The 23025-nt window shown below is 38.1% G+C and overlaps 1 protein-coding gene across 1 annotated transcript in view; it reads left to right on the top strand.

The window, feature by feature from the left end:
- The window catches only part of Cpne8 (copine 8), a 178238-nt gene that overhangs the window by 85723 nt on the left and 69490 nt on the right, over positions 1-23025 (top strand). The window contains exons 7-8 of the mRNA XM_041672522.1: positions 7530-7593; positions 22749-22852. Coding sequence (XP_041528456.1) covers positions 7530-7593; positions 22749-22852 — 168 coding nt within the window. The remainder of the gene's footprint in view (positions 1-7529; positions 7594-22748; positions 22853-23025) is intronic.

The following is a 23025-nucleotide window of genomic DNA, read 5'->3' on the forward strand; positions in this document are numbered from 1 at the left end:
AGAATACATATCAGGATCATGGACAGAATTTACACAATTAGTAATAGAACCCTTTGTAAGGGCTGTCCAGCCCCTGGTCTGGAGAGCTCAGTATAGAAGAAAGGGCAAGTGGCAAAGGAATGTAGAGATCGCTCCTGGTTGCTGCCTGCTGATGTGGGGGCAAAGCTGGGAGTCCTGAAGGCTGAAATGCTGTGGAAACCGATCTACACCAGCTTCAGCCACAGCCTTGATTCAGCAAATGCACACTACTATTCAGGTCAACTCTTTATCTAGATAGATTTCATTACAACTGGCCACTCTAAAAGAAAGGAATCCAAGATTAGTAGAAAAAGTTAATGTTCTAGAAAAAGCTATCTTTTTATGGTAAGTAAGATTCAAAATATTGAGACACACTCAACAACATCATACTACATTAACTATTATAGATTTTTATGTTATTCCTCTGCCCTTTAGGGGTCAGAGATACTCTGGGATTCATTGTAATCTACAAGGTGTTTGGACTAGTTCTCAGCCTGCCATCAATATAGATTATGTTATAAATGTTCGTTATAAATATATACTATTGATTATAGATTATAAATATTTATTAAGCATAAAAAGAATTACCATTCGTTACTACTACAATGGCTGCCTTCTTTTTTTCAATGTTAACAATGACACCATGCCTATAAAACAAGATCCCATTTAGTTTCAATATTAAATATTCAGTGTGAGAGATGAACTTCTCGGTGAAGACAATAGTTCAAATTTTAAACAAAGTTTTTACTTTCAGTTGTCTGGCATATGAGATATTTTAAGGATACAAATTGTTCACTTTGTTAACCAATTTACCATAATTTTGGAAATGAAACTTTGTTAGTACATAGCATATTGCAGAGGAGAATAAATATATCACAAATTAAATCCATCACTAGTTTTAAAAAGTTGCATTTGGGAAGCTCTTTTATTTTGGGAAGTGATGTACTTTATCCTATAATTACTCTTGGAGAAAATACTCCAATACACAATAAGTAAGTTCCTTTTCATTCGAGTGTTTTCATCTGTGAGACTTTTAAGTGGATGTGCGTTTGTGTTTGTCTAGAAGGATGTCAGAGGTCTCTGGGCCAGGGGAAGCTTGTGCTGTTGATTCGCCTGGCATATCTCATAAGACACTACTCACAGTGAACAGCACATATTTTGTATCTTCTATGTTCTGTCTTTAAGTGCAGGTGCACTGAGTACAGCAGCAGCAGCAACAACAGCAGCAGCAACAGCAGCATCCGTTTCTCACAGTGTCCTTTGTAAACCTCTGTACATTCACCCCTGAGCTCAATGAGGCAATCTGGTTTTACCAGTAATTTTCATGTCTCTTTAGGCACACTGGTGTCAAGTTGAATGCCATTTAGCTTCCGTGTAATCTAAAAGAAAATAGGAAATAGAAATGAAATAGAAATCAGATTTATTACAGTCTTTCCAAGCTGGGTAGCCCTTCCATTTTGCTTGTAGGAGTGCTATAATTTTCTAGAAGACAGGAGACAAGAGCCAGAAAATATGCCTTGTTGGGTGATCAGTAATAAGCTCTTAGAACTGTGGGACACCTTTACTATGAAGCAGGCCAGTTTTCTAGATGAGGCGAGGGCCTCTCAGTCCCTTCTCCATACCTGGGGCCTGGAGCTCCTGGAGGAAGATTTATTTAACAATAGACTATTGCTATGTGTGCATGTGTGCCCATATAAGTGGTCATGCGTGTGTGTGTGTGTGTGTGTGTGTGTGTGGTGTGATGTGTGTGCAAATGTCTGCAGGTACAGATGTGTGTGTGCATATTTGGAGACCAGGGAAGTCCAGTGTTTTATCCTATCTTTGCCTTATTCGCTTGAGAAAGGGTCTCTTACTGAAATTTGAGTTCGGTGGGAAACCAGCAGTCCTCCCATCCCCATAGCAGAGACAAGAGGCCAAACTCTGCTTTTTACATGGGTGCTGACATTTGAAACAGGTTCTCACGCTTGCGCTGAAAGTGTTCTGACTGCTGAACCATCTCTCCAGCCTGGAAAGTTTTACTCCTATGGGTTTCTTGGTTTTACTGTCCTGGTAATCTGACAGCTAGGGAATCACAGCCACATGACTGGAAAGGGCTGAGGTAGCTGTCTAGAACGTCACAACCTCTTCCAGGGCCTCAGCAGAAGGTCAAAATGACAGCGTGAGGTTTACCAAGCCTGTGACTCACTCTGCTCCACCTTTTTACCTTCAGTCTACTTAGAATCTCACACTTCATTTGTCTTTATGCCTGGCTCCATCTTCCATGGGGTACCATGAGTCCCATCTAGTTACCGTCTCTGTTCTTATAGCATGTAGTCTGGCCATCGTGTATTCCTGGGGCAAATCCAAGTAGGTTTTACCTACATCAGATCACACCTTTACCTCAAAAAGAATAAGCCAGTTTATTCTGGAGTCATGTATGGATAATTGTGGTCCAGGAATACAGATTCATGTCACCCCAGTACCCCACACTCCATGTTCCAACATGGTAACAGTTTCGTTCAGTTTTTATAGTAACAGAGCAAAGCTGTAAAATCCCTAAGAGAGACATACATGAATCTCCCTAGGAAAGGGAAAGAGATAAGATCTCCTGAGTAAACTGAGAGTGTATGGGGAAAGGGAAGGGTGGAAGGAAAGGAAAGGAGCAAAGGAGGGGGGGCATGAGAGATCTGGAAGGCCTAGTTGTGGGAAGGAGAGAGAAGGAGAACAAGGAAAGAGATAATCTTGATAGAAGGGACCATTAAGGGGTTAACGAGAAACCTGGTACTAGGGATATTCCCAGGAATCCACAGGGATGACCCTAGCTAAGAAGCTAGGCAATAGTGGAGAGGGCGCCTGAACTGCCCTTCCCCTGTAATCAGATTGGTGACTACCCTGTCGTCATAGAACCTTCATCCAGCAACTGATGGGAGCAGAAGCAGAGATCCACAGCTAACTAAACACTGGGCCAAGCTCCTCAAGTCCAGTTGTAAAGAGGGAGAAGCGATAATGTGAGCAAAGGGGTCAAGACCATGATGGGGAAACCCATGGAAACAGCTGACCTGAGCTAGTAGGTGCTTATTAATTCTGAACTGACAGTGGGGGAACCTGCATAGGACTGAACCAGGCCTGTTGAATGTGGGTGACAGTTGTGTGGCTTGGGCAGTCCATGGGGCCACTAGCAGTGGAACCAGTATTTATCCCTACGGCATGAACTGGCTTTTTGGAAGGATACCTTGCTCCTGTGATGTGATGGACTTGTTGATTCCCCATGGGAGGCCTCACCCTCTTTGAGGAGTGAATGGGAGATAGGGCCGAGGGAAGGCAGAAAAGTGGGAGGATGGGAGGGAGAGGGAATTGGGATTGGTATGTAAAATAAGAATGTTTCAAAATAAAAATAAATTGAAAAATATCAAGGCCCTTTTAAAGTACATTGTTAGGAGCATCAGCTAGGCAGGTTAGAGCTAGACAGGTTAGAGCTAGGCAGGGAGACCTGTTAGAGACCCCAAATGTTATCTGATTACACACCCTTAGCCTTAGGGTTGGTGGAAGTCCATTTCCAAAGGATTTATCTGATCTGATAATCAGGATGTTAGGTCAGACTCTGAGGTGGGTAAGGAATGGAGTGCTATAAAGGGACCCTATGAGAGCTGGAGGTAATTTGGCTCCAGGCTTGAAATAACTAAAGGCTTGTAATCACTGAAGTTCTAATCAGTTCACAGCCCTTGTGGGATCTTTAGGTCTCAGAGCCACCACTGACTCCTGGTGTCTGACCGTAGGGCCCTGACTATCGTGAGCATCTTTGACCCTTCTGTCATCAATACTCCTTCACTGCATATCTTTTTCACTTCTCACTCATTCTTAGCCTTGGCGAAAATAACTCTGTAACAAGCTTTCTCTCCTACTAGGCCTTAGTACTTAGCATTGCTTCTCACACTCTAACCCCTCTAGCACAGTGCAGACTTCAGTATGCAGCAACTACTTTACAAATCCATTACACATATTCACTGTACATAGCATTCTGTTGCAGAAAGATACTTCATTATACGTGTGTCCGTTGAGTCTATCTATCTTCCTCACAATGGAAATATTCACCAGATGAGGTGAGGCCATAGATAATTCAGTGCCATGCCCTAAGTTAAAAAGAAGAGTGAGTTTCCCACTGCGATCTTACATTATCTGGACTTAACATTTTCTATGTCAATTCCACATTTGGAATTAACAGGCAATTTAAAATAATACATAATAAAAAAAGTAAAATAATACTAAATAACAATTCTATAACAAAACTATAATGTATTGGGCGTTTGGCTTGTGCTTTGATTTGGTTTGGCTTTTATTGTTTGATGGTACTGAGTGGAGTTTGAACTCAGGCCCTTGCACATGAGAGGCAAGCACTTACCACTGAGATGTACAGCCTATTCTGCACCATTATTAGTAGACATACGATATTTAAAATTACACAATTACTTTGAGCTGTCAAGTGAAGACTCTGAGTTTCAAAGTGATTAGGTAGCTTGCTAAAGGTAACTGTCAGTTGGTTTAAAATGAGCTGCTTAAATAACAATAATAATGAGGACGCTAAGAGAGATGTACATAGATCTAATCTACATCGGAAGTAGAAAAAGACAAGATCTCCCAAGCATATTGGGAGCTTGGGGACCTTGGGAGAGGGATAAAGAGGAGGGGAGAAGCGGGGAGGGGAGCAGAGAAGATATAGAGCTCAATAAAAACCAATAAATAACAATAATAAAATGCATGTGAATAAAGTTATGGAGTCACAGAGTGTGCAGTATAGGATGGAGAATTTTGTCTTGTGACCTTTGTATATCCAGAGCTTTGTGTATACTACATATGGAGAATAATTGTAGTATGGCTGTAGCATGAGTGCTGTAACTGTATAGTATGCATATACTATGCACGTAGCACACATATGTGTTATTACCATGAGTGTAGTACATGTATCATATGAATGGAGGATCTTGTCTCCTGTGACTTTTTTGCTATGGTATCACACCCATAGTGATGCTGCTTTACATGTGGTAAAGGGGAGGGGCATCTGCATAGGAAGTCAAAATCACAATACATTGCTGAGTGCAAGGTATGAACTGACTACATTGAGTGCCATCACACAGACCCTTGAGAGCAGGTGATGAAGGTAGAAGATGAAATCACAGATACACAGTCATGGAGGTCAGCCATGCCAGGCTTGAGGGTAATGTGCAGCCTGCTAGCCTGACATGGTGCTTCTGCTATGAGTAACTGTAGGCCGAGTGCCTACCCAGCCCCACTGAGAATTTGATCTACAGAGCTAATCAGCAGTGAATGCTATTTTAACGATTTATGTTGGTGGGAATTCATTTTAAAAGCATGAGGAAACTAAAGCATATTTTGCTAGCGGGAAGTGGGTGTTACTATTTTAAGTTAGTTGTCTGAAAGTAACCCTTAACTCTAGGAGTACATGAAGAATGGGGGAATTTTGAATAACACGTTTAAAAACAAGAAAACAAAAGCAATGGACTGTTTTAAACAGATTTGTTGAGACGAGAAACTCATTCTGCTCGAATAGGCAATGCTAAGTAAATGCTCAATATCAGGCAAGTGTGAGCAAGAAGACCGAAGGTATGGCCACACACCTCTCAATAATCTTCAGCATGTGATACAAATATCACAAAATACATTTCAAAGCCACCACTGACTCCTGGTGTCCAGTCACAGGGCTGTGATTCTCATGAGCACATTTCACCATGATGTTAAAATATCCTTTCGTTGTGTATCTTCTTCACTTCCCACCACGCCAAAGGCTCCTGGACTACAGCCTGTGACTGCCAGGTCACTCGGTTATCTCAGCTGGAGCCAAACTATAAACGTGGCTCATCCAGGGAGGATCTGGGCAGGAGCCTGTGCCTATGACATAGCAGGAGAGCCACTAAGGTTTTCAGTAACTAGAAACACTGCCGGCGAGAAGACATGGCCCGCAAGTGAGAGACTGATATCCTTCTAAGTCTTGTGCACTGACATACCTTTGTTTGAAGAAGCTGGAGAGGTCTACTCCTTAAGTTCCCCCCACCCTTTGGCCAATAGGAAGAAGGCACAGATTCAGAGTGAATATAACCTATTTTGATATTTTCACAAATTCTGAGATTTTAACTGCCCATTTCCTTGCATTTTCCCCATAAAGATAATAAGACTCCAATTGGTTGCACATATACCATGATTATGAGAAATGACTTGTACTGTCCAGGGCATACATAAACCATGCTTTAGCTGAGTCTACCTGTGTCATTCTTAGGATACACAGAAGGATCTCGGCTGTATGGTTTGACATAGAACACACCATTAGAGCCCTGCGATGCCTTCTGGAGGATTGGCAAGGATTCCGCTCTCTTTCCTTGCAGGCAGAGAACTGTGTAGATCAGCTGCATGTCAAAATAGCAGATGCAATTACTTTATAAAAAGACAAGGTTTCTTTTGGCATGCAGCTCTGGAGATTCCAATCTAAGATCTTGGTTCTGGGCTTCTGGCAACAAGAGACAGTGGAGGTGGGGTTGTTGTATCAAGGCAGCCTTCACCTCCAACCTGTATCTCTCCAGCTAGGAGAGACTCAAGAGATGCTGGTCCCACTATTCTTTTTGAACTCTTAATGACCTTTGCTCTTTCCACCTCCCAGTAGTGTGTGGATCAAACCTATAGCCACTGGACTTTGGAGGAACATTTCTCCAAATCATAACAGGAACTGTGAATACATCCCATGTATTCCTAGTGTAGTATACCTATATTATCGGTGTCCTTTAAAAGTATACGAGCATAAATAAAATAAAGAACTATAGAGAGACAGTTCGATAGAGATTTTGTTTTGCTAAATTGAGTTTATGTACTTTATCCTCGGTTGTGTGTACTGAGTACCGGGTACATATAAACTATGGATTGACAAAACTTTATGTCAATATTGCTTTTATAGAACTTAACAGTTTGGAAGAAAAAGCATAAAAATTGTTTCTTAAAAGAATTTTGGAATAATTACATGCTAATTCTTATGGTTCAGTCTTTAATAGTACATAACAGAGTGATAATGATATTCCAATAAATGGAACTTTGCTGAAGGGTCTAGGCAGCTTGAAGCAAAAGAGTAGTAACAGACCAGCTGTGACGTATTGACCTGGAAATGAGCAGGCAAAGGAGACAAGGACAAGTGAATCACTGTTTGATGAATGGGGGGAGAGATGCTGGAAATTGGGTCTTCTGATGTTTGTGAGAAAAAGCTTTGCTGTATTATATTATGTTATTTGTATGTTAGACAACAAAAGGGACCTGAAGATTCTCAGACAGAAGCCTGACATATTGTTCATGATGTTAAGAGATTCCCTTAATTTGGAAATGAATGTGGATCTGAGGACAAGCTAAATGGTGAAGCTAGGAATGCACTCTGCAGGGGAAGACCTCAGTAATAGTAATAGGCTCTTTATGTGATTATATGAAATAAACATATATTCGTTTAAATCTAAATGGGCTAATTTGTGACCTTATTGTTGTAGAGGAATCCCAGGCAGAAAGTGTGGCACAATCATATTAACGGCAGAGGAGCTAAATTGCTGTAGGGTAAGTAAATATTTTCTTCTTTAAAATTATTTGTATTTAAAACATTTTACTGTTTTTTGAGAATTCCATACAATATCATATTCACTCCGTTTCTCAAGTTTTCCTGATCCACATCCTCTTCTTTACACATCCAGTGCTATGTCCACTTTAAAAATAGAAAACAAAAGTCAAACCCAAAAAGCATCCAGTCCCATTTGTGCTGTCTTTATACTTTCAGTTATGTGGCCATCCCCTGGAGGGTGCTGGACATTCCAGTAGTCACATCGTAACACAATGGCTGTCACTGTCCCCACGGCTATCGTTGCTCTAACTCCTCAGCAAAGGGTTGAGAGTTTGTGCCAATTCCCCGTCTCTAAGCTGAGATTTTATTTGCCTTGAGCTTGACTAAGTCCTGTGCATGCTGTCACACTACTGTGAGTTCACACGGAAACTGGCCTGCTGTGTCCGGAAAGCGGCTTCCTTGTAGTCTTCTACCACGTCTGGCTCTTAGAATGTTTGTCCTATCTTCCACACTGATACCTGAGCCTGGGGCGGGGGGAAGACCATGACATAGATGCTCCATGGAGGGCTGAGAACTCTGTAATCGCTCATTCTCTGCACCTTGACCAGTTATAGTCTCTGTGCTGGTCTCCATTTCCTTCAGAAAGGAGCTTCTCATGAGATTTGAGCCATGCAGTAATCTATGGTTATAATAATAGATCCTACTGTGTCTAGTGTGACAATTTCATTTGAAGTCTTTTTATACAGGTGTATGTTGTACATTTTAAGAATGTTGAAGTATAACTGTTATGAAAGATCTTCACGGTTGGATGTCCTCTTCCATATTCCCTCCAATACCTCCACTCCATTAACTCTTCCTGTCCCAATATTCACTGTTACAGCTCTTCACAACATATTCTAGCTCTCATCCCTTGAAAGGTCCTCCTCACGGTCTCTTAGTAATTTCCTGACCGAGATGGGTATTGCAAATGAAGCACATATATCTAAAGAGTCAATGTTAGCATCCTCAGATGAGAGAAAGTACATGACATTTGTCTTTTTTGGGTGTCTGTTACCTCACTCAGAATGAATATTTTAAGTTCCACTCAATTTGCCTTCAGATATAATAGTTTCATTTTTCCTAGCAGAATAATATTTCATGTTTTAGCTGGGCAGTGGTGGCACGTGCCTTTAATCCCCGCACTTGGGAAGCATAGGCAGGCGGATCTCTGTGAGTTCGAGGCCAGTCTGGTCTACAAGAGCTAGTTCCAGGACAGGCTCCAAATCTACAGAGAAACCCTGTCTCAAAAAACCAAAAGGAATAATAATAATAATAATAATTCATTTTGTAAGTATACTGCATTCCCATTGTCCATTCATAACTGATGGTCATTCAGGGCATTTCCATTTCTTGGTTAATGTAAATAGAAAACTCCATGCCCTTTCTCTCTTTCTCTTTCTCTTTAAAAAACAAAAATAAACAAATAAAACAAGGAACTCAAATACATGTGCATACAACACACACACATAGACACACACACACACACCTAAACCCACAAAACCAAAACATTGTAAACCAAATGTACAAGCAATGACTATAAGGACAAAAATTGTCCCAAACAAAGAGATAAAAACAAAAATTCTACAAAATTGCCACTGGTTTCATTTTTTGTTGACCATCCACTGCTGAGCATAATGCCTGGTTTTAGTATAGTTAGTATACCCAGTAGGGACTACACTGAAGAAGTCTAATTTTTCCTTTACAAGAGAGTACGAATTGAACATTGTCCACTTATGGGTCTCTCTCTGTGTTAGTTCCCATCTGCTGCAGGAGAGAGTAGCTCTGATGATGGCTGAGCAAGGCACCGAATTATGGGTATAGCAGAATATCACTGAGAGTCATTTTGTCCCTATGTTCCTGTAGTAGAACAATAGTATTTGTTTTCCCCTAGGATTATGGCCCAACCTGTCTCAGGTTCTTGTTTACCCTGGCAGTATTAGGGATGGTTCTATATGAATGGGCCTTAAATCCAGTCAGAGAGTGTTTGGCTAATCCCACAGCATTGTGTATTTTAGTATCATGAATGCTAGTCAGTAGGGGTGAAGCCTCTAATCAGATGCCAGCTCAATTTCTCCATGTTCAAATTTTATATTTGGTAATAGGGCATTATCATCAGTTCTGGAGAGCAACCAACAGCCTTGGCAATAGTCTGTGATGTTTGGGAGTTTCCATGGGCCCCATTGGCCAGCAACTCAATGAGATGTAATTCATTCCTGGCAGTGGATATTTTATTTGGTGCCATAAGATGTTGAGTTTAGGCATTCTCTTTCCCACTATTTGGTGATTTCATTTATGTTTCTTTCACGCTCATGTGAATATATATGTGAACACACACATATGTATATATGTTAAGAAATTTCTTCAGAAGCAGATTTCCATATGACCCCTTAAGTCGGTTTTGCTGTTAGTTGTTTCTTCCCATATTCTCTTCTCCCTTATTCCTCTCTTCAATCTCCTTCTAAATTCTCCCATTCCAGTTTCTTGCCTGTCTCTTAATAATGATGTATTTTATTTCTCCCTCCATAGGAGATCTCTTCCCTCATTGTCCCCTAATATGTACCTAACCTCATGGTCATATGAATTGTAGCACACATATTGAAGATTTAGAAGCTAACATCTGCAGAAGAGAAAAAACATGATAGTATTTTTCTTTTTGAGTCTGTCTTACTTCACTCAGGATGACATTTTCTGGCTCCATCCATTTGCCTACAGATTTTATAATTTTATTTTTAATAGCTAAATAACATTCCATTGTATAAATATAACATGCAGTCATTGCCCACGTATCAGTTGGTGCACATGTAGACTGCTTGAGTTTCTGAACTGGAATTATGCAAAAAGCAACAATGAACATTTATGAGCAAGTATCTCTGAGTTGGATATGAAATCTTTTGTGTATTTGTCCAGTGATAGTATAGCTGGGTCTTGAGGCAGATCTTTTTCCAGATCACTGAGTAACTGCCACACTGATTCCTATGTGGCTAGACAAGTTTGCATGCCCAGGAACAGTGAATATAAGTGCCACTCTTCCCCCACATCCTAGCCAGCAAGAGCTGCCATTTGTTTGTGTTATCCAGGCCACTCTGAAAAAGATAATATGACATCTCAAAGTAATTTTATTTTGTGTTTCCATGATAACTGAGAAATGATTAACATTTAAAATGCTGCTCAGTCATCTGTGTTTCATCTTTTGAGAACTCTCTGCTGAGTTCTGCACCCCATATTTAATTTGCTCATATGTTTTCTTGGCATTCTTGGTTCTTTTTGTATTTTAGATATTAAGCCTCTAGCAGATACAAAATTTGTAAAGATCTTTTTCCATTTTCTAGCCTGCTAATTTGCTTGAATGATAGTGTTGTTTGCCATACAGAAGGTTTTTTAGCTTCATGAAGTCCCATTAAATTGCCCTGTTCAGAAAATCTTCCATGCTAATGAGTTCAAGGCTACTTCCCATGTTCTTTTCTCTCAGATTCAATATATCCTTATTTTGAAATCTTTGATCCATTTGGAGTTGAATTTTATGTAGGGTGATAAGTAAGGATCTTTTGACTTTCTTCTACATTCAGTCATTCAGTTTTAGACAGATTCTTTATTTTAAAAAATCAGGTATTTATAAGATTGTGAATTTATGCCTGGATCTTCGTTCAGTTCCATTGATGAACATATTTAATTTTATGCCAACAGCAAGTTGTTTTTAATTACTATACTTCCAAGAATACTTTTATCAATCAGAATTGTGTTAGCTGTCCTGGGATACATATTTATTTAATGTGTGCGTTTCCATATGAAGCTTTAAATCATTCTTTCGATTTCTGTGAAGAATTTTGTTCGAATTTCAATGGAGACTGAATTGAACCAGTATTTGCTTTTGCTAGGATGGCCTTTTTCACATTTTCACAATATTAATCTTACTGATCCTTGAGCATGAGTATCTTTTCATATTCTGATGACTCCTTCAAATTTTTTTAAGATCATAAATTTTTTTGTTGTTGTTGATATACACACAGATATATATATATATATATATATATATATATATATATATATATATATGTCATTTACTTGCTTGGTTAGAATTATCTGAAAATATTGGGTTTTTTTGAGACAATTGTGGAAGGCACTATTTCTTTGCTGAAAGTTTTTACCAGCCATAGAAGTTTCCTGGTGTAGTTTTAGGGTCACTTATGTATACTATCAAATCATCTTCAAGTAAAGTTACTTTGACTTCTTCCTTTCCTGTTTGCATCCCTTCAATCTCCTTCAGTTGTCTTTATCCTCTAGCTAAGACTTCAGGTACTATGTTGAATATGCATGAAGAGAGTGGACATCCTTATCTTGTTCCTGATTTGGCAAATTGCTTCTATTCAATTCAGAAGAATTGCTTTATGTCGACGTTGGCTGTGGACTTGCTATGAGTTGTCTTTATTAGGTTGTGGTATGTTGCTTGTATCCCTAGTCTTTTCAGGACTTTTATTATGAAGGGGACTTGGATTTTTTTTCAAAAGTCTTTTTTTTCCCTGTACATTTGCTGTCTGTTTTGTTTTCGTTTTCAAGTTTGTTTAATTGGCAGCTATATATAATGATTTGTATATGTTGGATTATCCCTGCATCTCTGCGATTTAGCCAACTTTACTCTGGTAAATAATCTTTTTTTTTTTTTGTAAATAATCTTTTTGATGTGTTCCTAGATTTGGTTTGCCAATACGTATTGAGAATTTTTCTATTTATATGTGAAATCTCCGTAGGTGGTCTGGAAGAATTTTGCACTCAATCCATCTGACCCTGGGATTTCGTTGTGAAACTACCAATAACTGATTCTATTTCACAAGCAGTTATGGGTGTGTTTAAATTGTTTATTTGATCTTGATTGACTAAGGCATGTTGTATATATCAAGAAATTCATCTGTTTCTATTAGGTTTTTCAATTAGGTGGAACACAGAGTTTTAAAAATATCCTCATGATTCTCTGGATTTCTTCAGTATCTACTGTAAAGTAATGTCTTGCTTGTCGTCTCTAATTTTACTAACTTAAATCTCTCTGTGTTTTTTAGTTAATTTAACTAATGGTTTGACAATTTCCTTGATTTTCTCAAAGAACCAACTCTTTATTGATTCCTTATGTTTTTGTTGTTGGTTTGTTTGCTTGTTTTGTTTATATTTAATTGATTTCAGCCCCTAAGTTGTCATCTACTTCTTTGGGGTGTTATTTCTTCTTGTTATTCTAGAGCTCTCAGGTGCACTGCTAAATTACCATTATGAGATCTCCCCAATTTTTTTTTTTTGACATAGACACTTAGTTGCTATGAACACTCCTCTTTGAACTGCCTTAACCATGTCCCATAGGATTGGATATGTTGTGTTTTCTTTTTTTTTTATTTTTTTTCCATTTTTTTATTGAGAAAAGGAGAAAAAAAAACAAGTTTCCACCTCCTCCCAGCCTCCCATTTCCCTTCCCCTCCTCCCACCCTTCTCCCCCTCCTCCCACCCCTCTCCCCCACCCCCCACTCCTCTCCCCCTCCCTCTCCAGTCCAAAGAGCAGTCAGGGTTCCCTGCCCTGTGGTAAGTCCTAGGTCCTCCCCTCTCCGTCCATTTCTAGGAAGGTGAACATCCAAACTGGCTAGGCTCCCACAAAGCCAGCACATTACGTAGGTTCAAAACCCCGTGCCATTGTCCTTGGTGATCCCAAAGAAGCTAAGTAAGAAGGTGAACCAAAGGAAAAACATATAGTTGTCCTCTTGGCTATGGGAAGTAGACAAAATGGCCGGGGAGAAAATTGAGATCTTGGGGGTGGGGTGGGATGGGGGTAAGGGGAGATGGGGAGAGAAAAGGGAGAAGGGGAGAATGGGGGGAACTTGGGGAAAAAGGAGGATTGGGATAAAGGAAGGTTGGATATGTTGTGTTTTCAATTCTAAAATGTTTTATATTTTCCACTTGATCTTTACTTTGACCCATTTTTCATCCAGTAGTGAGGTATTCAGTTTCCCTGAATTTGTGAGTTTTTTGTTGTTTCTGCTGTTGATATCCAGATATAACGTGTGGTGGTCAGATAGGATACAGGACATTATTTTTATTTCCTTGCATCTCTTGAGACTCACTTTATTTCTCAGTATGTGGTCCGTTTTGGAGAAAGTTCCATGAGGTGCTAAAACGAAGGTAAATTCTATTGTGTTTTAGTGAAGTGGTCTATAATTATCTGCTAAGTCTATTTGATTTATTACATCATGTTCTTCCGGCATTTCTCTATTTATTTTCTGTCTAGGTGACCTGAATGTGATCAAGAGTAGGGTCTTTAGTAACTGCTACCATTTTGTATGGGCCCATATGTGGTTTTAGTTATAGTAGTGTTCCTTTTATGAACTGGGTGCCCTGTGTTTGGTGCAGACATGTTTAGGACTGCAATATCCTCTTTGTTGGTTTTCATTTGATGAGAATGTGGTGTCCTTCCCTATCTATTTTGACTTGTTTTGGTTTTAAGTCTACTTTATTAAATATTAAAATAGTTACACCTGCTTGTTTCTTGAGTTAGTTAGCTTGGAATACCTTTCCCAACCTTTTACCTTGAGGTGATATCTATCCATGATGATAAGCTATCTTCTTCGGATGTAACAGAAAACTAAATTCTGATTTTTAATTCAATCTGTTAGTTTGTAGATTTTTATTGAGTATTTGAAATCATTAATATTTGGTGTTTTAAATGAGCAGTGTTTATTGATTCCTGTTATTTTGTTTTCATGGAGTTTCCTCCTTTTTTTGTTTTATTGTTCTGACATTATTTATTTCTTGTATCATATTGGGTGCATTTAACATCTCCACAAAGAAGTTTTGTTTCTAGTACCTTCAGTAGAGCTGTATTGGTAGATAAACATTGCTCTGGTTTTATTTTGCAATGTTTATCTTTCTCAGTCTATTCTGATTGATAGTTTTGTTAGATTTACTAGTCGGAGCTGACATTTTTGTCTCTCAGAGATTGTACAATATCCATCTAGATCCTTCTGGATTTCAGAGTCTTCATTGCGATATCAACTGTTATCTTAGTTGACTTGCCTTTATATATTACTTGGCCTTTTCCCCTTGCAATTTTTAATATCCTTTCTTTGTTCTATATGATTAGTGTTTTTATTATTATGTGTCATGAGGAATTTCTTTTCTAGTCTTGTCTATTTGATGTTCTGTCTGCTCTTTATACCACGATAGTCACCTCCTTATATGAATTGGGAAATTTTTATCCTGTGATTTTTGTTGAAAATGTCTTTGACCTGGGTTTCTTCTCATTACTCTTATTATTTTTAGACTTGGTCTTTACTTAATGTCCTGGATTTACTAGATTGTTTGTGCCTGGATATTTTTAGATTTCACATTCTTTTGACTGAGGCTTCCATTTATTCTATCCTGTCTTTAACACCTGAGATTATCACTTCTGTGTCTTGTGGTTGGCAAGGCCTACTTCTGGGGTATTTGTATGACTTCATAAATTTTTTATTTCAGGTTTAATTTCAGTTTGAATTTTTTTTAGTGATTATTTTTCTTTGCTAAATTCAACCATCATGTCTTGAATTGCATTCAGTATTTCCTTCAGCTATCTTTGTGTTTTTATGGTCCTCACTAAGGAGTCAGTTCATATACTTGCTAAGGTCTTTGGATCTATCTTAACTGCTACTTTGAAGTCCTTGTCTTGTGCCTCACTGATATTGCATTTCTTAGGATATATTGTGTGGGTATCTGGGTTCTTGTGAGGCATATTATCTTGCCTGTCCATGTATATGTTTCTGTGCTGGAGTCTAGGCTTCTGTAGTTTTTAGTACTGAGGTGTTTCTAGCCATTGATACCTTTTCTTGTCTTATTGGGTGAGTATTTGATGCCCTTTCTGGATCCCAGGCTAGTGAGATGGCTATGGCATCTCTATGGAGAGTACTGCCACAGGTCTTTAGATGACATAATAGAATGGAGATGGGCTAGGAGGAAAAGATGAGTTGGGCTATGGGAATGAGCTGGAGGTAATGGGTCCATGTACCAAGTGGTCAATTCCCCAGGGAGTAGAGGTGTGGTAGGAGGAGGGACTCCTGAATACAGGGGACAATAGGACAAAAAATAAATTTACTGAGACAGGAATGAAAGGGTCACGGAGATTCTAGATCTCCAACATGAGCTGGAGTCTCCAGGGAATGGTGTTAGGGCTGCAGAAATCAGGACAATGTAGAGCTAAGAGTAAGTCTGGTCATAATGTAATGTAGATACTGAAGGACAGTGAGAATCACCTACCTAAGTCCCAGCCCAGTTTGGCTTCTTTGATTCCTTGGTAGAATATGTTTCTGAGTATTGATGATTGATACAACAGAACGGAAATGTAATAGAAAAGAAAGCTGAGAGGGTCAGCAGGAAAGAGATAAGTTGTATCTACACCAAGAGGTGGAATTCCCGGGGAATGGAGGTAGTGTGTGAGGAGGGACACCTGATGACAGACTGTTATGCAACTGAGGGTTAGCCTGGAGAAATAGTAATGAATGACAGGAAGAAGAATGAATATTAACTACCTGTGTCCCCACCAAGTTTGACCATTAGGCACCCTGTAGAAAGTGTTCCTGGATATTGTCAGCTAGTACAAAGGAAAGGCAATAGCCTAGACGGGGAAGCTAAGGGAATCAATCCAAGTAGTGTCTTTTCTGTTGTTCATGGGACTGTGTTTAGTCAACATAATGAAATGCCTAAAATTGTTTGCCTTAATTTGAACTTGTCATAATTTCTTTCTCATCTATACACTGTTATCTTGTGAAAATTTTCTTCAATAAGTTTTTTTTTTTTACCTTTAAAAGACTCAGGCACCAAAGCTACAGAGAAACCTTGTCTCGAAAAGACAAAAAACAAAAACAAACAAGCCAAAAAATGGCAAAAGACTCATGTTCAATTCATTTAAATAAGTGGTTACTCTACTAAAAATGCACGCCACGGTAAATTAATTTTCATTCTCAAGTTCTGGCAACAAAATAAATTTTGGTTCTCAAACCTCAAATGATTTGTTAATTTGTTATAATCTTAAGTATTTTCTATATTTGGTTCCCACCTAGGCATCTTACAACCCCCAAATATATGATGTTATCATTGTCAGCATGAACACTTGTAAGGAATTTCTGGAATTGGTGAGAGTTTAATCCACTGGTTCTTATGAAATTCAGTGTTGATGATGACTTACATGTTTCTGTCCATTTTTAAGACTTTTCTGCCTGAATGTTTTCTGCCTGAATGAAGGATGCTCAATTAAGCTTGAGTATTGTAAAGCAATTGCATCATATTCTGTCAATTTTACAAGCCACTCTCTTTTATCTGCTAACACGGGAGGAGCATCAGATATATTGACAATGGAAAAATAAGTTGCTTTAACATATTTTTACCACTTTATGTAAATCCATTGATTTAGTTGTATCTTCTAACAATACTAAAGAAGTCATTTCTTCAGTGGCATCATATCCACCATCAACACTCTAATAGAATTAGCAAAATTAGTCATATTTGTAGCATCAGACCTCTGTCCAACACAAAAGTCTGAAATTTGATGCAATGGCTCTGATCTCCCAGCATCTTTCAACAGATTTTCCAACGTACTCAGTTCACTTGGCTATAGTTTAGTGAAACACTGTTGTTAGAAATAGAACCCCCCCCCCCCTTTTAAGTCAAGATTTGACGATGGAACAGAGGAATTGGACCACTCAAGCAAAGAACATGCAAAAGTACTAAAAAGAATATTCAAGAACTTTGGGATACCATAGAAAGATCTATGAATTGTCTGAATACATAAAGGAAATACCATGGGACAATGGACTAGATCAGCTCTTCAGTAGAATCATAGAATCAAACTTCCTCTAATTCAGGAAAGATGTAAGAAACATCCAGAATACAAATCAAAGAGTACCAGACAAGAAACTCCCCATGTAATATTATAGTTAAAATGTCAGATATACAGAAAAAGCAGTAAAGATACAAGTCACATACATTGTAAAAATGATCAGAACAAGGACTCCACAACGTTGATTCCTCCTAGAATGTGGGAACAGATGACTTCTCAGACTTCTCAATGGAAACTTTAGCAGCTAGAAGAACCTGAAGTAATTTATACTCCAGGTTCTAAAAAAATCTATCATTTTATTACCTCCAAGATGCTCACCTTACCTTCAAGGATATAAAACAACCATAGTAGAAAAAGAAGTGAAGAAGTACTTCAAGTAAATGAGACCAAAAAACAAGCGTTACTATCTTAATAACAGGCATAATAGTTTTCAAACAAAAATTAATCAGAAGAGATTAAAACAGGCACTTCACTGTGATCAAGGTCCCAGTTAATCAAGAAAACATTACAATCCCAAACATACATGAACTAAAATTAGGCACATTCAATTTCATAAAAAGCATACCAATAGACTACAAGACACATATTAATCCCAACTCAATAACAGTAAATGACTTTGATATCCCAGACCAGCCATCTAGACACAAAATAAAGAGAGATGCTGGAATTAAGTGGCATCACTCATCAAATGTACCTAACAGAAATCTACAGAATATCCTACCCAATCACCAACAAATACACATTCTACTAATCAGTCCAGAGCTGGTTCTTTGAAAAAAATCAACAAGGTTGACAGAACCTTGACCCAACTAATTTAAAGAAAGAGAAGGCCTAAATTAAAAGAATTAGCAACAGACAGGGATAGGCACCAAAGAATTTGAGAATATTATAAAGCAAAAATCTATGCTCTGGTAGCATAGAAACTCTAAACAAAATGAAAAAATTTCTAGATTCATCCACCCCAGATCTAAACCAGATCTTCTTAGATCAACAACCCAAACAGTCCCATAACAGAGGAGATTAAAGGACACAAAATTCTTTTGACTTAAAAGGCCTAGCCCAGATGGATCAATAACAGTTTTCTACTAGAATCTCAAAGAACTACAAATAATATTCACTAAATCACTTTTCAAAAAAAACAAAAAGGAAGGAAAGAAGCAAAAAAGAGACAAAAGGAGGAAGGAAGGAAGGAAGGAAGGAAGGAAGGAAGGAAAGAGAAAGGAAGGAAGAGAGAGGGAGCATTTCCAAACTCCTTCTGTGAAGTATTACTCTAATAAAAAGACCAGGTAAAGACGTAAGAAAAAAAGAAAACTACAGGCCTATAGCTGCAATGACCTTAGATGCAAAACTTTTCAATAAAATACTTGAAAACCAAATACAGGCAAACATTTAACAGTGCTTCTCAGTCTTCCTAATGCTGTGAACTTTTAATACAGTTCCTAATGTTTTGGTGACTCCAACCCTAAAATTATTTTGTTTCCACTTCATAACTGAAATTTTGCTTCTGTTATGAATCATAATATAAATATCTGAAATGCAGAATATTTGATATGTGACCCCTAAAGGATCCTGCCCCACAGGTTGAGAAACACTGAAAAAGATCATCCACATGATCAAGTCAGCTTTATTGCAGAGATATCAGGAAAATTCAACATATATAAATCCAAAAATGTAATAAATCATATAAATGAACTTAAAGACAAAAAATCACATGATCACATCAATAGATTTAGAACATACTCAACATGGTAAGGCTGTATGAGACAAACACATAACTAACATCATCATAAAATAGAGAAAACTTGGAAGTAACACCACTGAAGTAAGGAATGTATACAATACTCACTCACTTTTAATATAATGCTTAAACCCCTGGCTAGAGCAATATGACAAGAGAAGGGAATTAAACGGCTACAAATAGAAAAAGAAATCAGATTATCCCTATTTTTAGATGATAGTACATATAAGAACTCCAAATTTACATCAGATACTATGTATAGTACTTTCAGCAAAGTAACAGGATACAAACTCAGTATCCTTTCCTTATGCTGATAACCGGCTCCCTGTGATCACAGGAACACTCCCATTCACAACAGCCTCAACAAAGAGATACCCAGGATTAATCCTAACCAATGAGGTAACAGAGCTTTGTAATAAAAGCCTTAAATATCTGAAGAAAGAGATTCAGGAAGATACTAGAAGATAGAAAGACCTCCCTCTTGCTTATGGATTGGTAGAATTAATTTTGTGAAAAAGAACATCCTACCAAAAGCAGCGTATAGATTCAATGCAATACCAATCAAAATCCCCATGACATTTTTCACATAAGTAGAAAAAATATCATAAAATCCAAAGCAATCCTGAGCCAAAAGAACAATGCTGGAGGAATTGCCATTGCCATACCAAATTTCAGGTCATATTACTTATAGTAATAAAACAAATGACATTGGCACAGAAAAGTACATGTAGACCAATGAAACAAAATTGAAGACCCAAGCATGAGTGCACATAACTACAACTATCCCCAATACATACCAGACCAGGGATGACACCACCCAAAATGGGCTGAAAATCAACATAGTGCATTCTTAAAAACTAAAAGCAGAATGTTCATTAAGTACTACGCACCCTACTCCACAGATACTTGTACAGCCATGTTCATTATGCTTCATCCACAATAGCAAGGAAATAGAAAAAGCCCAATGTCATTCAACCCACAAATGTATAATGAAAATGTGATACATATGCATAATTGAACTATATTTATCTGTAAATAATCAGTCGTGGATTTTCAGGTGAATGGGTACAATTGAAAAATACTGAGTTGTATAACCCAGATCCTGAAAGATAAAGGTCAGCTGCTCTGTCTCATTTGTAGATCCTTGCTCCAGATCTTCAGCTGTGCTTGCTTATATAACCTAAAGTATCTGAAGAAGCCAGGAAAACAGAAAGGGAGCACGGGATCAAGGAGAGGGGAGGGGAAATGTAGCTCTAGGAAAGAGGATAGTAGGAGACAGGCTTAGTAGCAGGATATTGTAAAAAAAAAAAAAATGAGGAGTTTTACTAGCAAATGGGAAGGAAGCTTAATTCAGGGCTTGAGGGAAGAAGGAAGGAAATAACACCAAGAGTGTTTGAAAAAGCCATAGGGAATCATTATTTTACAAGTTTACATACGTATGAAAAAAACATAGGAAATCTTTATTTTACAAGTTTACTAAGTATGAAAATGTCATGGGGAATCACATTATTATACAAGCTTGCATATGGATTTATTCATATGCATATGTATGTATGTTTGGCTTATTTATGCCATATGGAGTGGTGCTTTCCCCAAGATCCTTGCACTGTGACAAGACCCCTAGTGCCAGGCGCATAAAACCTCCTTTTGAGCTGTTTGTTAGAGAAGTAGAAGAATCTCCCAAAACAATATAGAACATTGTCATTGTCCTTACTTGCCTCCCAGGACAGGAAGGTAAAATATCCTACTAACTTTGGACACAGGTCTTGGAGGATTTGAGCTGGAACTGTCCTATAAGTCTCTCGAAAGTTAGCTCCCATCCCATAGTATTCAGCCGCCAAAGTAGAAAAACAAACATCCTACCCAGCTGTAAACCCAGGAACCACAGCAATAACTAAACAAGCAACATTTCCACAATATTGCAATAGTGTCACTTTTATCTTGGGGTTAACCAAGAGCTGTCTAATTGCACTTCGGGCTATCTTAATATGAAGGAATTGTAATACTGAACCCTTTCCAATTTTTCATGACTGGAGAGGTCATAGGACCTAAACAACCTACTTCTACCATTTTTTTTAAAGTAATATGATTTCTAGTTATATTCTAAATACTTACCCTTATGCTTCTGGATAACTGTAACTCTTAAGTCTCATCAAAGAAGCTTCGTTTTGCAGCAGAGACTATTAAAGAGATACACAACTAATCAAATGCAGAGAATAAGAGACTGTGTGGTACTCACCACCAAATGATACATCAGAAAAACAACCCCTACACTTAATGAAGCTCAATAAGAATTGGAGAAGAGTGGGTGGAAATATTGTAGGAGGGAGAGATTTTGGTCACCTGCTACTACATAGTGTCTCTTAGATGTGACAGAGAAAATGCTAACATGGAATTCCAATGGCATGGTGACATGAACAGATCTGGTATACTGATAAAATCTGTTGACTTGCCAGTATGGGTGGTGGAAATTCCACATAATCCCTTGCTAGATGAGAACTAGAGGCTCCCAATGGCTGCCGAGAGAGGGAGAATCATTTTCCCCTTGGGATGAGCTCCCACATACTTTTCTATTCTCAATTGGTCAGCCCTGGACACGTATGCATATTAATAGTGCTAAAAGTTTCAGTAAGTTATATACGCACAGGGGCATATATACTTATATATACACACACGCGTATTTACTTGTAACAATAACTGAGGAAGAGATCATGAATTTGAGAGGAGAGGAGGGACAAAGAGGTTAGAAGAGGAAGGACAGGAGTCGTGTAGATTTAGGGCTCATGAATGAATTTCACACACACACACAAACACACACACAAGCACACACACTATAAATTCTCAGAGTATTGATTTGAAGTTTAAATAACTATACATTTTCTACCACTAAAAATACTCAGTATGCTCAATTTAATAGTGTTTAACTACCTTAGTATGAGAGCCAGATAGTCCTTTGAAATTACTTAGAGTATAAGTGCCTGGGTAAACCAATCGATTATAATGATTAGTCTGGAATAGTTACAGATGTCAATTATGTTGCACACACAAAGAAAGACGCTTTATTTCTCTTGAACTTAAACACCAAGGAAATGATTTTAGTTTTCAGATATTGTGCTCTGCTGCTTTATAATAACCCATTTCTCCCAACTAGATTGTAATAAGGGCTTACTAAAAAACATCCCATGTAATAGATGATCATTAAACATATCCCAAGCAATCAGGAGTTGCAATAATGTATGTAACCAAAGACACTGACTCTTGTATGACATTAAAACCTTGAAGTTGTCTCACTCATTACCAATTGGAGGATAGGAGCAGGTTCAGCTTCTGAATACTAGACGTCTGGCATTTGAATGAAAATTTCCAGGATATTTTAAACCCTCATAATCCTGCAGTAAGTAATGGCTTTTTGTCTACAGTTCCCAACACTTGGCCTGCGGCATCAAAATAACAAATGTGTTTTTCTTGTCAAATCTTGTTTGTGATCTGTAGCTATTCCTGCCCCAGATTTTGAGCTGTGTTATTAATTTTGTTTTCAGGATGCTGTCTTGATGCAGTTTTGTGCGAACAAATTGGACAAGAAGGATTTTTTTGGGAAGTCGGATCCTTTTCTTGTATTTTATCGAAGTAATGAGGATGGAAGGTGGGTTTGTATTCTGCTCCACCCAGTGCTAGGGTAATGCTAATGTGTGTGCTGTTATTTTTTTCAGATATCTTCAAGTTAGTAAATGGAATAAAATATATGATCTTCTAAAGATGGATGTGCTTTTAATTTCAAACCAATCTCATAAGCACATATATGTTATGTCTAACATA

The sequence above is a fragment of the Microtus oregoni genome, unplaced genomic scaffold (assembly GCF_018167655.1).
Source record: "Microtus oregoni isolate MIOR12 unplaced genomic scaffold, Mior012 000022F_ref0000154, whole genome shotgun sequence".
NCBI classification, from domain to species: domain Eukaryota; kingdom Metazoa; phylum Chordata; class Mammalia; order Rodentia; family Cricetidae; genus Microtus; species Microtus oregoni.